General features: G+C 40.6%; 1 protein-coding gene across 2 annotated transcripts in view; it reads left to right on the plus strand.

Annotated features, from left to right (window-relative positions):
* Positions 1-12,970, plus strand: part of dennd1b (DENN domain containing 1B) — a 141,091-nt gene that overhangs the window by 60,515 nt on the left and 67,606 nt on the right. The window contains exons 7-10 of one of the 2 annotated variants that reach the window (XM_014469446.2): positions 1,509-1,589; positions 3,630-3,689; positions 8,090-8,143; positions 8,693-8,803. In XM_014469446.2, coding sequence (XP_014324932.1) covers positions 1,509-1,589; positions 3,630-3,689; positions 8,090-8,143; positions 8,693-8,803 — 306 coding nt within the window. The remainder of the gene's footprint in view (positions 1-1,508; positions 1,590-3,629; positions 3,690-8,089; positions 8,144-8,692; positions 8,804-12,970) is intronic. The other variant, XM_023339654.1, reaches the window with a different exon arrangement.

The following is a 12,970-nucleotide window of genomic DNA, read 5'->3' on the forward strand; positions in this document are numbered from 1 at the left end:
ATTTTTTTTGTCTCAGGCTTGAATTGGTTCCTCTTGTTAGCAGCAACAATGTTGACATTTCACAGACCAAACGCTGATCTGACACTGGAAGTTATTCCTGATGATTTACTGGAAAACAAATCGTTAAAAACAATACACACACGCAAGCTAGCAAACAAACACACACATGCCTGCACTTCACAAAAGTCGTCTCCCCAGACTATTCGCTGCATTGTACGAGCAAAAGGGAGGGGAATGTAAAATATGCAACAAACTGGGGAGATGTGCAGAGTCTACTGCATAGGGTGTAGGTGATGTTCCAATGTTTAGACTGAAGAGAGGGTGAAAAGAGAGGAAGGGAGGGCGACAGAGGAGAGGCAGAGAGCTTTGGGACCACTGTTCAATTGTCATGTAGTCGCTGCTTCTCCCCGGATCCTCAGGGAGCTGTTATCAGGACAGTGTGTCGTGCTAAAACAGAAAGAAAAAAAAAAGAAAAGACAGTCACATCACATAAACAATCAACCTACATCCACATAATTCTTCAGCTATAAGAGATTCGGTGGAATAATCTAATGTGGTTGAAGAAAAGTAAATGCGGCTGGAGCGTTTTTTTGCGAGTGAGGAGGAGAGACGGAAAAGAATGATGGGAAAGAAAGGAGGAGAAAAAATCCTGGGTGACTGAAATGTTAGTGTGCATGATTTGGTTTCTATTTACCCCGCTGTCCGTTCCAGGCGAGAGGGAGATGTTGACAGACGAGGGAAGACAGAAGAGCGATGAGGGTTTAGAGCGAGGGGTAAATGAACTGTTTCCCCAGGCCGTGTTGCTGACCATGCGTGTGAGCATTGAGCCTCTCATGACAGGAGGCTGTTCGATTGCACACACCCCAGCTAGCACCCCTCCCCTCCTGTCTTCCCCCCTCCTTTGCTCACTGTACGTTGCCACCCATCGCCTCTCTGAATCTGTGGCTTGTACACAACTCGCAGTATCTTCTTATAGCCCAGACCGAAAACAAAGTTCTTGGTGAAGAAAAAAGCTCGACAAAACTCCACAGCAGTTCACTAACTGCTTTCCCAGAAGTTTGAATACGAGTTTCACTTTTTAGTGTTGCCTTCTGAAAGATTTTCCTCTTCCAGAAGACACGGGATTGTAAATAGGAGTCATAAATGTTGGATGAGTAAATTTCAAAGCCAGTTCTGTGGTCAAACCCGGCTCTCTGACAGCTTCCTTAAGCCCTGTTTTTGGAGCGGGGACCCCCTGGTTAATTAGTCGCAGGCTACTCTCGGCTGTAAATCAGCGCCGCTGGATAATAAGCGTCTGCAGCCATACACTCCGCCGTCTTTTAACCCCAGCACTTCTCGTTAAACATATGTCAGTCGGATGTTGTCGAGCCCTTCAGGCCTCGCTGCAGGTTTGCCCTCTGGTCTGCCACGGTGCCTGTCCCAGCACCGTTGTCAGGATTGACACATAACTTGTATCAACAAAACAAGTAAATATAATTCATGTGTCCCATGTTTTTTCTCTCCCTTAGGAAAATGACTTGAATGACTTGCTGAATTCCCTCTATGAGCTGCCTGTGCCAAAGCCTTTTACACCAGTCAACTTGAGTGTGGTAGGTATACATCTGTTATTCTGCTAGATCAGATGCAAGACAGCTGAGGCAGAGACAGACAGAGGGAAAGGTACCGCAGCAGCATGTTGCATCAGAGACGGTGACGACAATTGGGTGAAGTAGTTAAAAGTGAACCAAGAGACACTGAGGACGTAATGTAAAGCAGAAAACACAGAGAGCAAAAGGGAAAGATAATGAGAAATAAAACGAGATTGACAGAAAAAGAGACCAAGACGGCATGAGAATGTGCAGAAATAAGGAGATCGGCAAAGTGCAGAGGTTGAGATGTGAGAGAATAAATGAGAAAGAGGCAGAGGAGATGCAGAGTGCGGAGCAGGAGGAGGTTAAGGCACGCCAGGCGGGAACGGACACGCGCACGGGGCCCGGGACTGACACCGTGTTTGGAAACAAGAAGTGGCGCTTACAGGGTTTTTTTGTGTGATAAGCTCAAGCTGGACACGTTTAAACATGAAGGGCCCTTTCACAACTCATCATGTCTCCTGCTTATCAAGAAACTACAACGGCCTAATGAGCCCAGGTCCCTCAAAGTCAGCTTCTGTTTGAGTTAACTCTGACACGAGCTCTCATGGAATGCCTCCAACATTAAACACTGTCACTTCTGTAAGCCCGGCCGATTTAAGCGCAACGTAAAGGTTTTTAGCCAGTCTGCTAAGCTCACAATCTCCAGACTCCACACCATGAAGGGATCAAAAGAGTTTCGGTGTTAGCCTTTGTCCTTAAGGACCACCGCTCCACCTATACACCCCCCTTTTTTAACCAATTAAGCAAGCAACTGTAAGTCGACTCTACAGCAAAGGTCTCTGAAGGATGTACATCTAATTACCCAGATGAATTTGCAAAAAAAGAAAAAAAAAACAGGACAAATATCAGGTCAATAAAGTCAAGATTTAGTTTGTAGTTTGCGTATTCTTGTCTGTCTGTGAATAAACTAGTGATGCACCAGTCAGTCAGACAGATATTGTATTCAGCTGATTTTATCTTTTTATTTAACTACTAAAAAAATTTTATTTTCTTCCCTTTATAGTTATTAAAAGTATCAAAATTAAGACTTTTAGTCTGTAAACAGATGAACAAACAGGATGAACTTTAATGCACTAAAAATCTAATAAAGGTTTGACACAAATGCTCTTTGATGATCTTATAATACCTTTATTTTAATCTACTGAACCTGTCAAAGAATCTGCACCACATTTTTCTCTTCTTTGCTAAACTAATGATTTCAAATGTGAAATGGCAGGACAGATTTCAAAGAAAGTTGGACCTGCCTGGAAAAGACTGATCGGTGCGTCTCCAAATCAAATGTCTCTCCAATCTCAAATTATATTAGCTTTTGACTTATTTTTGTGTTGTACATTGATTTCTTTAATTACAATTGCCTTACCACGGTTATGCATAGAGATGCACCAATCGATTGCCCAGAGATTGGAATCAAACAGTTACCCTTGTTTAGGTCTGACTGATCAAAAACTCAACAGCTTGGGCTTTTTTCCCCATTATTGAATGTATCAAAACTACAAACTTCCATAGTTTTCATCCTATATAAACACCATGCTCTTTGATGCCTCTTATGAGTTTAATAAGAATCAGATCAAGGTTATGAGCAAATGCTTTGATGCTTAAATAGTCATAATCTTGTAATTCCTTCATTTTCTGTTGTGTTCAAAAGAACCTGGATCATATTTGTTCTCCAATGTGTTTTAGTCCTGAGCATAGAACATGGAGTTGGAAGGACTTTGAATCTGCAGGTCACACCCCAATGAAAACCAGAATCAGTATGGGCTCCACAAAACGTCTCTTGAATAAACTTTCTTTATCTCAATCTGAAGGCGACGCTGGAGAACAGAGGTGATAGCTTCATCTCATTCCTAGAGAAGCCGCTAGTTTAATATTTAATTGATAAAGCAAAATTATTCCCTTACAGGAACCTTTTTTTATTTTATCATGCCAGCCGAGAGCAGAAGCCTTGTCCCCTTTCATGTGTGAACCCTGTTTTGTTCTCTCTCTGTCTTATTGTGCAAGAATGAGCGGTTGTGTATTGCCACTGGGCAAGTACTGAGAGATCAGCCAAGCAAGGAGCCGGTGAGTGGAAGAGGAGTGAGCGGCAGAGACGGGTGGAGGGAAGGATGCTGCTGTGAAATATGAAACTGCTTCTACACTAATCACATGGGAGCCACTGATTTCCAATTTGGCCAAATAAGCTACGCTACCGTTTTTACATATAACAAAAACAAACTATCCTGGGTTTGGGTGTGTGTTTCTTCTCCTCTGGAAAACAATCAAACTTTGTAAATGATTAATGTCTTTCCACTCTGCTATATTCTCTCTCTGAAAATCAAAAGTTTTTTTTCTTCCTCCCTTTATGTTTAAAGCAAAAGGCAATTGTGCTCAAGAAATCTCCTTGATGCCTTTCCAGTTAACCCACTTTCAATGTGTTTTCGTATAAACAAGTCTTCGAAAGAACAAGGAAAGAGGCTGATAAGCAAGCAGACACCCAATGAAAGCCACTGCTGCACTGAGGAACGTGGCTTCTGATTATCACAGCGCCATGAATTTGTAGACCAACAGGGGAACATAATTTAGCACACAAAGCGCAAGAAAACAAGAAAGAATAGAAATCACACCCCACTGTAGTTGTTCTATGTGGTTTTTAGTAGCTGTCCTCAGTCTCAGAGGTATGACCCAAGTCCCTGATCTTTTAGTACAATTTGTTTATCTACAACTGCTGTTATTTTAAGTATTCTTTTAATCGTCTTTGTTTTAGTCAGCTGAAAGCACTCTTTTTTTCTATTTGGCAGACAGAAATTATTCAGAAGCAAAGATCAGATCAAAACGTCCCTCTTGTGCCAACATACTCACATTTTTAAAATTGTTGCATGTAAAGTTTTGTAAATAAACTTCTTTTTTTGGGGGGGGGGGAGGAACTGAAGCTTAAAAAGAAATCTGAAGATGTTATTTGTGCTGTTGCATTTGACACCTGGGGAGAAACAAAGCTTTTTTTTAATAATACAGTGCTAATAAGAGAAGCTCCAATCAGAACTTAATGCCTTATTTTTATTTATTTCTGAAACTTTGACCTGAGCTGAATCTGATTTATCCTACAGTAGGGATTGCTAACTGAAGGTTTAGTTGCACTAATCCTATAGCAGTAATTAGAAACATTAGTTCCATTAATGTTAAACCTCTAATCAACATATTATTTAGCAGAAGCTAATGCTAAAACACTAACTTCAGTTTAAATTATATTTGTTTTTAAAAAAAACCACAACCCTCAAGCACCAATTTAATTTTGACATTAAACCGTGAATGAACTCCAGACACAAACCCCATATCATTTAAAAACAATTTCTTTTAAACCTTTTACATATTTTGTGCTTCCTGTATTTCTAAGCACCTTAACGATATTAAAAATGTTTTGAGTTTTCTTCACTCAGTAGTGACATCCACAGCAAAGAGGCTTGTTGTCAGCATAAGTCTGTTATGTATGGTGCATTCACTGATCTAAAAAAAACTGGTCAAACTGAAAATTGTCTGTTCTCTGTCATCAGTGGGTTTATGTGTGTATCTTTGCGGCTAATTTACTCATTTACAAGCTATTATTTGCAATGCATATTTATTATGACACATTTGGTCCTCAGTGTAAATTCATTTTTCAGTTCAAATGTTGCTGCTGTTAGGAAATAGGAGCAAACGCATTAATAAAAACCCAGAGTAAAAGTGAAATTTTACACATAGTTGTAGAAAATAGACATGAAAGTTTCAATTTCCATAAAATGAGCAGACATATTATTGATTGAACTAGCTATTTTTTCTTTCTTTATCTTAGAAATTTTTTTTATCACAACTTGAAGGCAAAGCCCTACGTGTTAGTTCCAGTTTAGTGTTTGTTTGTACTGCCTCATCTACAACAATGACCATCCTCTGGGAATTAGACAAGTGTTTACTCGGGATAATTGTTTTCATGTGTTTATCGCTTAATACACACCCACTTGGAGGAAAAATGCAGTATTTGTTCAGTGCTTTCAGTGTTTCTTAGAGGCATGGCCTTGAGTCACACCTAATTTTTACCCCTTGCATGTTTACTGAATGAAGTAATAGTATTTTTTGTCATTTGTAATTTCCAGGCCATTAAGCTACTCAGAATCATGCATAACACAACATCCAGTGAAGTTACAGAAGAGTACAATGAAGAAATAATCATTATATGTCACCCATTTTGATAAAAACTGTACCATGGACCATTCATTTTACAGAAATGATGAAGTAGTGAAAAAGAAGCATATGTGCATAAGGAATACCAAATAAAATCATGAAAATTAAAGACTGCAAAAATTATTACAGTATCCCCCAGATGGTCTTGGCATATGGTTGCTCATACTATGCCAGGTTTTGCTGGAGGTTTCTTCCTGCTAAAGGGAAGTTTTTCCTCTCCACTGTCGCTACATGCATGCTGGGCATGAGGGATTGCTTTAAAGTCAACGACACAATTCAAGTGATTGTCTACTGTCCCTATGTGAACATCCATCAGGAAAGAAAGCAAGTCAAAGAGTTTTCTTACATAGAAAACATTTTTAACCAAATTGAATAATGAACTGAATTTGACTGCATCACAAAATGGTTTTAAACAAAAGTCTTTCAAACTTTTTGTTTTCTTTAAACTTTTATTATTAATTTTTTGCATGACTTTAATTGTGTCGGTGTTTTTGTCTCTGCATTTGTAATTTAAAACCATTTGTTTGGGCTCTATTTTAACTCTATTTTAATTGTTTTTCTTACTTTCTTATACTGTGTTTTATTATGTTCAGTTAAAACAAGATGTTTACATACATTATAGAAAAAGAAATTTCATACATTTTCTTTCACTCCCTGATCAGCCTAAATCTTTGTATTTTTCTGTTTCTGTCTTATGGGACTGAGATCAAGGTTTTATGATGACATCTCCAAAACCATGACCTTGTCATCCTAAAGCCCTTTATTAATTGATTTGGCTTCATGCTTATGATTATTGTGTGTTTAGAAGAAACATTTTTCTAAAAGCTACACTCCATCTTGAGATGTTGTTTCAAGAATAAAAAAAAGAGTAGACAGTTGATCAGTGGTCCAAAATCTGCCTTATTTGAAGTGCACCATTCCCTCCTTCATCCCACAACATAATGCTGCCTTCCCTTTACTGAAGAGTTGGGGTTGTGTTGTTGAAAGCGTTCTCTAAATGTAACAATGTCATTTTGACCAAGCTCGTCAGTTTTGGCTTCAGCGCATCCTCAACATGGCTTTAAAACTGTAGTCTAGATTTTTATGTTGTTTTTAGAATGATTGATGTGTTAGCTTAGCATACATTCACAGATTGGCCTCCACTGAACTCAGATGTTGTGAATTAATATTTTAGAAGCTTACAAATCCATGACTTCATCATCTGTGCCTTAACAAATAGCTTAACACCAAAGTGACCTTATTGTATGAAGAACTCTGAGTTCAGAATGATTCACTTGCTCATTCTTCTGGGAAATAGAAATAATATTGACAATACTAACAGGCCTTAAAAAAACAGAAGTTTTATCTCATTTGTTGGCAGAAAGGGAGAAAAACAAGTTGTCTTTTTCAACATTTGTATGAACACATCTGGTTTCAGATCTGGTGTCTTGACCTTTTTTGGAGGGATTTTATTTTGTTGTAACTTTTGTATTTGTTTTATTGCATATGTTTTTATTTTGCAAAGCTTGTGTTGGATTTTCATGTCCATTTTCCTTCCCAATGGGGGCCCCAGCTCCAAAAGAGATCCTCTGCGATGTGAGGAAACTGAAATGTTTTTAAAGCAGCGCTTAAAAAGTATATCAGTTTCATATCTGAACTCTTACAAAGTTGCCTTAGACATTTCACCAACATCACAGTGGATTTTTACGACAACTTGCAACAGGTTTGAGTGATGGCCCAGAGAAATGCAGGTGTACCAAACATTCAGTAGTGTGTAGAGAGACGCAGCAGTGTGTTTCTCTTGGTGGTTTGTCTACCTGCAAACAGCACCTCTCTCAGGCCCCTTTGATCTGAACACTGAACCTGCCCTGCTCTCCCAAAGTGAGACAGGCAGCCCTGTGATCCTCTAAACAACCTGAGTGTGTGTGTGTATGGAGAAGTGAATGTGCACACATGCTGGCGTGGGTGTGTGTGTGTGTTGGTTCTCCACAAACCTCTTTAATGCTTAAATAAAGACTCAGTTTTCCACCGGAGACATCACCACAGTGTGTGTCTGTGGGGAGCAGAGCTGCTATTCAGCTTTCTCTGTTCTGCAGGCCTGATAAAAGCATTGCCACGGTTCAGACACCAGCTCAGCAATTCATATAGACAGAGCAGAAGATGAGCCATAAATCATACAACAAAGTGAATGGCCCTTTTCTCCCCTCTTCCCCTCATTCTCTTCTGAATAAGTGCTATGCCTCACTTGTGACCTTCCCTCTACTCTTTCCTGCATGTTTGTGTTTTCGCAGCACTCCTACTTCATCGCCCCGGATATCAATGGACTGCCAACTATCCCAGAGAGTGTAAGTGCTCATGGAAAAGAGGAGAAAAGGAGACAAAAGGAGATGAAGGAGAAATCCCTCCCTTATGGAAACATCCCTGCCTCTAATCGTTTTTAATCTAATACACATGTCACCGTTTGAAATTATTGCATCATCCTCTTGTTTCAGATTTATCTCCTGCGGTGCTTGTGCTTTAATGTTGAAGTTCAGTGATTGGCATAAAAGATTCAAACTGAGCACATGCTCTTTGTTGATTTTTGTGTTTAAATTCGAGCTCAAATTTTTATGGCAAGGGACACAAGATGACAGCAATTATCGGTCTCTCAGGCTGACGTTGAGTGAAATGTGATCCGTTTTCCCCAATCTGACTATTTTGGATGGATCACAGGCATAAATACAGCTGAAACACACATAATCCTTACCATTTATTTTTAATGTAAATCAATCTCTGTAGTAGTTTTTTTTCTTACACTGTTCTTTGACATATAATCAGGCTTTCTCACAGTCTGTACAGTGATGTAGTGCTTACATTTTACAAGCTAAAAACATTTTCTTCTGTTGTATCTCCAGAGGAACCTGACGGAGTACTTTGTGGCTGTGGACATCAACAACATGCTCCAACTCTACGCCAGTATGCTGCACGAACGGCGCATCATCATTACCTCAAGGAAGCTTAGTACTGTGAGTGTGTTCCTCCCTAGTCATCCCGAAGCTTTTGGTTATTGAGCCTCGCCTTTTAGGCACAGTCTGATAAAAGCTTGGAAAACAACTAGAATACGGCATCAACCTAAAGGATTCTTTCCTTCAAATATTAATGTTGCTATTATGTTTATTTTGAGAATGTTGTGCGAATTTATGCCTGGTGTTCAGGAAGCCCAGGTTGCTTTGGTAGCGACCGTCAGCTCATCTGCATTGTTGGGTCTGGTGTCTCTGATCTTCATCTCAATAATAAATGATAGATTATCTATAAAGGTTCAGGTCAAGCCAATTTGCTGGCCAATAAAGCAGAGAAGCATCATTGTCATCGAACCAGCGTCTGGTACCTTTGGGTTCTCAGTCTTGCTGTACAATGAAATCAGTGTCTCCATAAAGCTTGTCAGCAGAAGGAAACATGGAGGGCTGTAAGGTTTCCTGGTTGATATCTGTGCAGGCTTTGGACTTGATGAAACGCCGTGGCCCAACAGCTGCCGTTAAGATGGTTTCTTAAATCATCACTGACTGTGGAAACGTCACACTGCACAACAAATAGTTTGGATTCGGAGCCAATCCACTGGGATCTTGATTTCCAAATTAAATACAAACATCACTTGTATATGATTAGAAGGCTCCAGTTCGTTTTCTTTTTAGCCCAGGTAAGAATCTTCTAAAGTTTGATATGGTTGAGGAGTGGCCTAGTACAAGGCATCAGTGTAACACCTGCTATCGAATCGTCCGGAAACTCTTAAATGTGCTTTGCTTCACGATACTCCCAAGACTGTGGTTACATCAGTTGCACTATTATCCAAAACATTTTTTCCTTCCACACAAATTCCCATATATATTCTTGAATGCATCACTCTGTGAACTTCTGGGTTGGTTAGCAATGACATCTTTGCGGCATATTTTTCTTGTGATGGTTGTCAATAACTGTCATCTTAGCTGTCTTTGCTTATCTATATGCATAGTGTTAATTCTTAAATGTAATGACTTATATGAATTTTCTTTAAAATTACATCCTAATTTATCTGCACATGTATTTGTATATCTTTAAGCAGTGTGATTTCCTCAAATGAAAAATTACTAAAAAACAGTCTTCTCTGATTGGAGGAGGGGAAACAAAAGGATGTAAAAGGTTTTAAATACGCAATACTTTTATGCATAAAATGCAGCTGGTTTTTTTTTGTAATGCAGGACTTCTGCACTTTAATAATAATTCGGAAAGCTTGTTGCCAACTTGCAGACCTGCACCGTCATGCTTTAAATCAAATTCAAATGCCAAATTATGCCACTAAAACTGGATCTAACCTTAGGCTGTTCAATAGATTGAACATGATTTGCTTCATCAATATTCCAGCTGGATTTCTAACCCTAAATATTGCGAAGGGAATATTTATCTGACATGGCTTGATAGTTGTTCAGAGAGACTTGAAGCAGTTCCCCCTCTCACCCTCCTCCCCTCTTCTTAATCATCCAGCTCTGACAGGCTGTGAAATTCAGGCTGAAGCTGGGTTTTATGCGGCTGTTTGTACCATATAACCGCAGCATATTAATGTCCAAAATGCCTTAAATTATCTATTATTACATGCCTTAGCTTACTCTTATAATTTAGAGTCATTTTTGTGTGCATGAGGGAGGAACTCTGTGTGTCCATCTCCCCCTCTTCCTTTCCCATGCTATCTTTGCAGCTGATGAGGCAGAGCCAAATGTTTATGACAGATTAGATGGGAGAGGGAAGTGATGTCATCCAACTTCTATTTGTATCTGTAGCTGAGCAGCTCCTGCCAACGCAATCTACAAGTCTGCAGAAGGTTTAACAGCTGGGGGCCTTTGGTGGTGTTTGGCGCTGCGGGGAAGTGTTCCCAAGGTCTCTCTTCGGAGCTATAATCAGGAGGAGCTGTAAAAATTACCCAGCCCTCTGAGAATTTCACCTGTCTCCCCCTCCTCTGCTCAGACCGCTTGCACCTCAGCTGAGGCGGCACCCTCTGCTGTGACACAAGCAGAACATGATGTAAATTATCAAACTCGGGGGAGGGGTGAGAGTGTTTTCCTTTTTAGCACGAAGACGATGTGTGATTTGAAGCTTTCTGTAACTTCAAGACAAAGCACGCTTTTTGCTTTTATTGCAAATATATGCCGGCAGAATATTTTAGGAGACCTTTACCTCCGTGAGCCTTTCATCCTCCGCAATTCCTCACCCAGTCGTCTATCCATCCATCTTCCTCAGGGAGAGGTGTTTTGGTTTGGTAGCTATGTATGTCAGGCGATGTAGTACAAAGGTATTTTCACGTCCCCAGTGGGATTACTCGCTGGCCTAGTGTTATTACCGCTCCTGTGATGCGTTATTTTTGCTGTTGGGATAGATTGACCTCGTAGTTCAAGCACAAATGGCTGCCATGATTCTTAAAACCAGCTAAGTGTATAGATACGCACCTAACCGAAAATATCTCCACTCATTACCCGCGCCATTGTCATGTGATCAAACACCTTAAAGGATGAGAGACGTGTAATTGCTGTCAGAGTTTGGCACAGCATTATGTTAAAATGAGCGTTATCACTCATTGGATGGATGGGTTATATTTCTATAGTCTGATCTCGCGGATAGAAGACGTATAAAGAAGATATTGGGAGATATTGTTGGAAACATCGTTAGTTATATCCAGCTGCTTTCCACCACCTCCGCCTTTCCAGCCGAGCAGAAACATGGGATAGAAAGTGGGAAAAAAAAATCAGACACATCGCAGCTCATGTATTTATATATATTCTGCCTTCGTAAGGTGCTGCCTGTGTTAAAGCCCCCAGTGAACCCCGCATGTCAGTTTGTCGGTACATGGCTGCCACGTCTTGCAAGCAGCCGAAAGCAAAGGAATAAATCATGATCTTACATCCATGCGCCAGTTGACTTATTGCTGTTTTGTGACCAGAGGTGAATGGTACCGCTGTTTTTAAAAAGCCAGTTGGTGGTGGTGCAGGGGGCGGCAGCCAGCCGTGTGTGCAGCCTTGTCATAGGCCCGTATAATAGGGGTGCATCGGCCCTTCTTCTAACTAGTCAGTAGGGAGGACCCCACCACCGCTGCCGCCGCCCCCCACCCGTGTCTTTCATCTACCCAGCCTCCCCCTCCAGCCTCTGCCCTGCCTATCGGCCAGCGCCGGCTGACAGCAGCCCTCTCATCAGGCTGTCAGGCCTATGCTAACAAGGAGCTATCCATCTACCGTGCCCTAGAGTGCCAGCTGTCTCCTGGTTTCCAGCTTTTTTCCTCTGTTGTTCCTCTTCTCTCTCTCGCTGACTTCTCTTTGCCTCTCCCAGCTCTTGCTGTGTTAGTTATACTTTCCCTGTGACATATTATTTTCTGTCCATCTGTCTCTCACTCTCTCGCTACACCTCTTTCTTTCTGACATCGCCTTCCTCTTCCTGGGAGTCCTAATGTGTCCTTCAGTTGTTGGGCAACTGCAGAACATTGGAACATTCTCCCCCTGCATCCCGCTCCCTCAGTACCTTCCTCTGCTTGTCCTCGATAAACTTCCCCTTCCTTATGTGTCCTGTGCGTTGCTGGTGGGACTGTAAATGTGCATGTGTTTTTCCTTGAACAGTGGATGCTGGGGTACACTTAGCCTCCCATTATTGCTAGGAAACGGTAAAAAACACTGATCATGTGATCAAATACTTAGGAGGAAGGCATCCTTTATTCAAGTGTGTGAAGGTAAGAACCTCATGGGTAAAGTGGTTAGACTTTGATTTCTTAAAGTTTTTATAAAAATTATATATATACGTATATACAGTATATGTTTTATAAATCAGTTGTGCTATGTATGAGTTATAACATGAGGTCATAAACCAAAGATAAAAGTGTTCCTTTTTAGCTGTGGGCACAAATAAAGTCAAAATTGTAGTTTTGGTTAAGTTGAGCCGCTAGCATGACATGGATCTTCAACTTGCCAAGGATTCAGTTCTAGCCCTTGGGGTCGAGTTGGAGAAGAGGATTGTGGTGTGTGTGTTTTAGGGAATACAGTTCAACTTACCCCACATCTACACTCAACTTACCCCATACACGGGTAAGTTGAACCATGAAGCAACCCTTTCTAACATGCTATTTTTCAAAACTGTTTCTGATTGTTTGAAGACATGCACAACATCGTAAAATATATGTGGAT

The sequence above is a fragment of the Xiphophorus maculatus genome, chromosome 9 (assembly GCF_002775205.1).
Source record: "Xiphophorus maculatus strain JP 163 A chromosome 9, X_maculatus-5.0-male, whole genome shotgun sequence".
In the NCBI taxonomy this organism is placed as follows: Eukaryota; Metazoa; Chordata; class Actinopteri; order Cyprinodontiformes; family Poeciliidae; genus Xiphophorus; species Xiphophorus maculatus.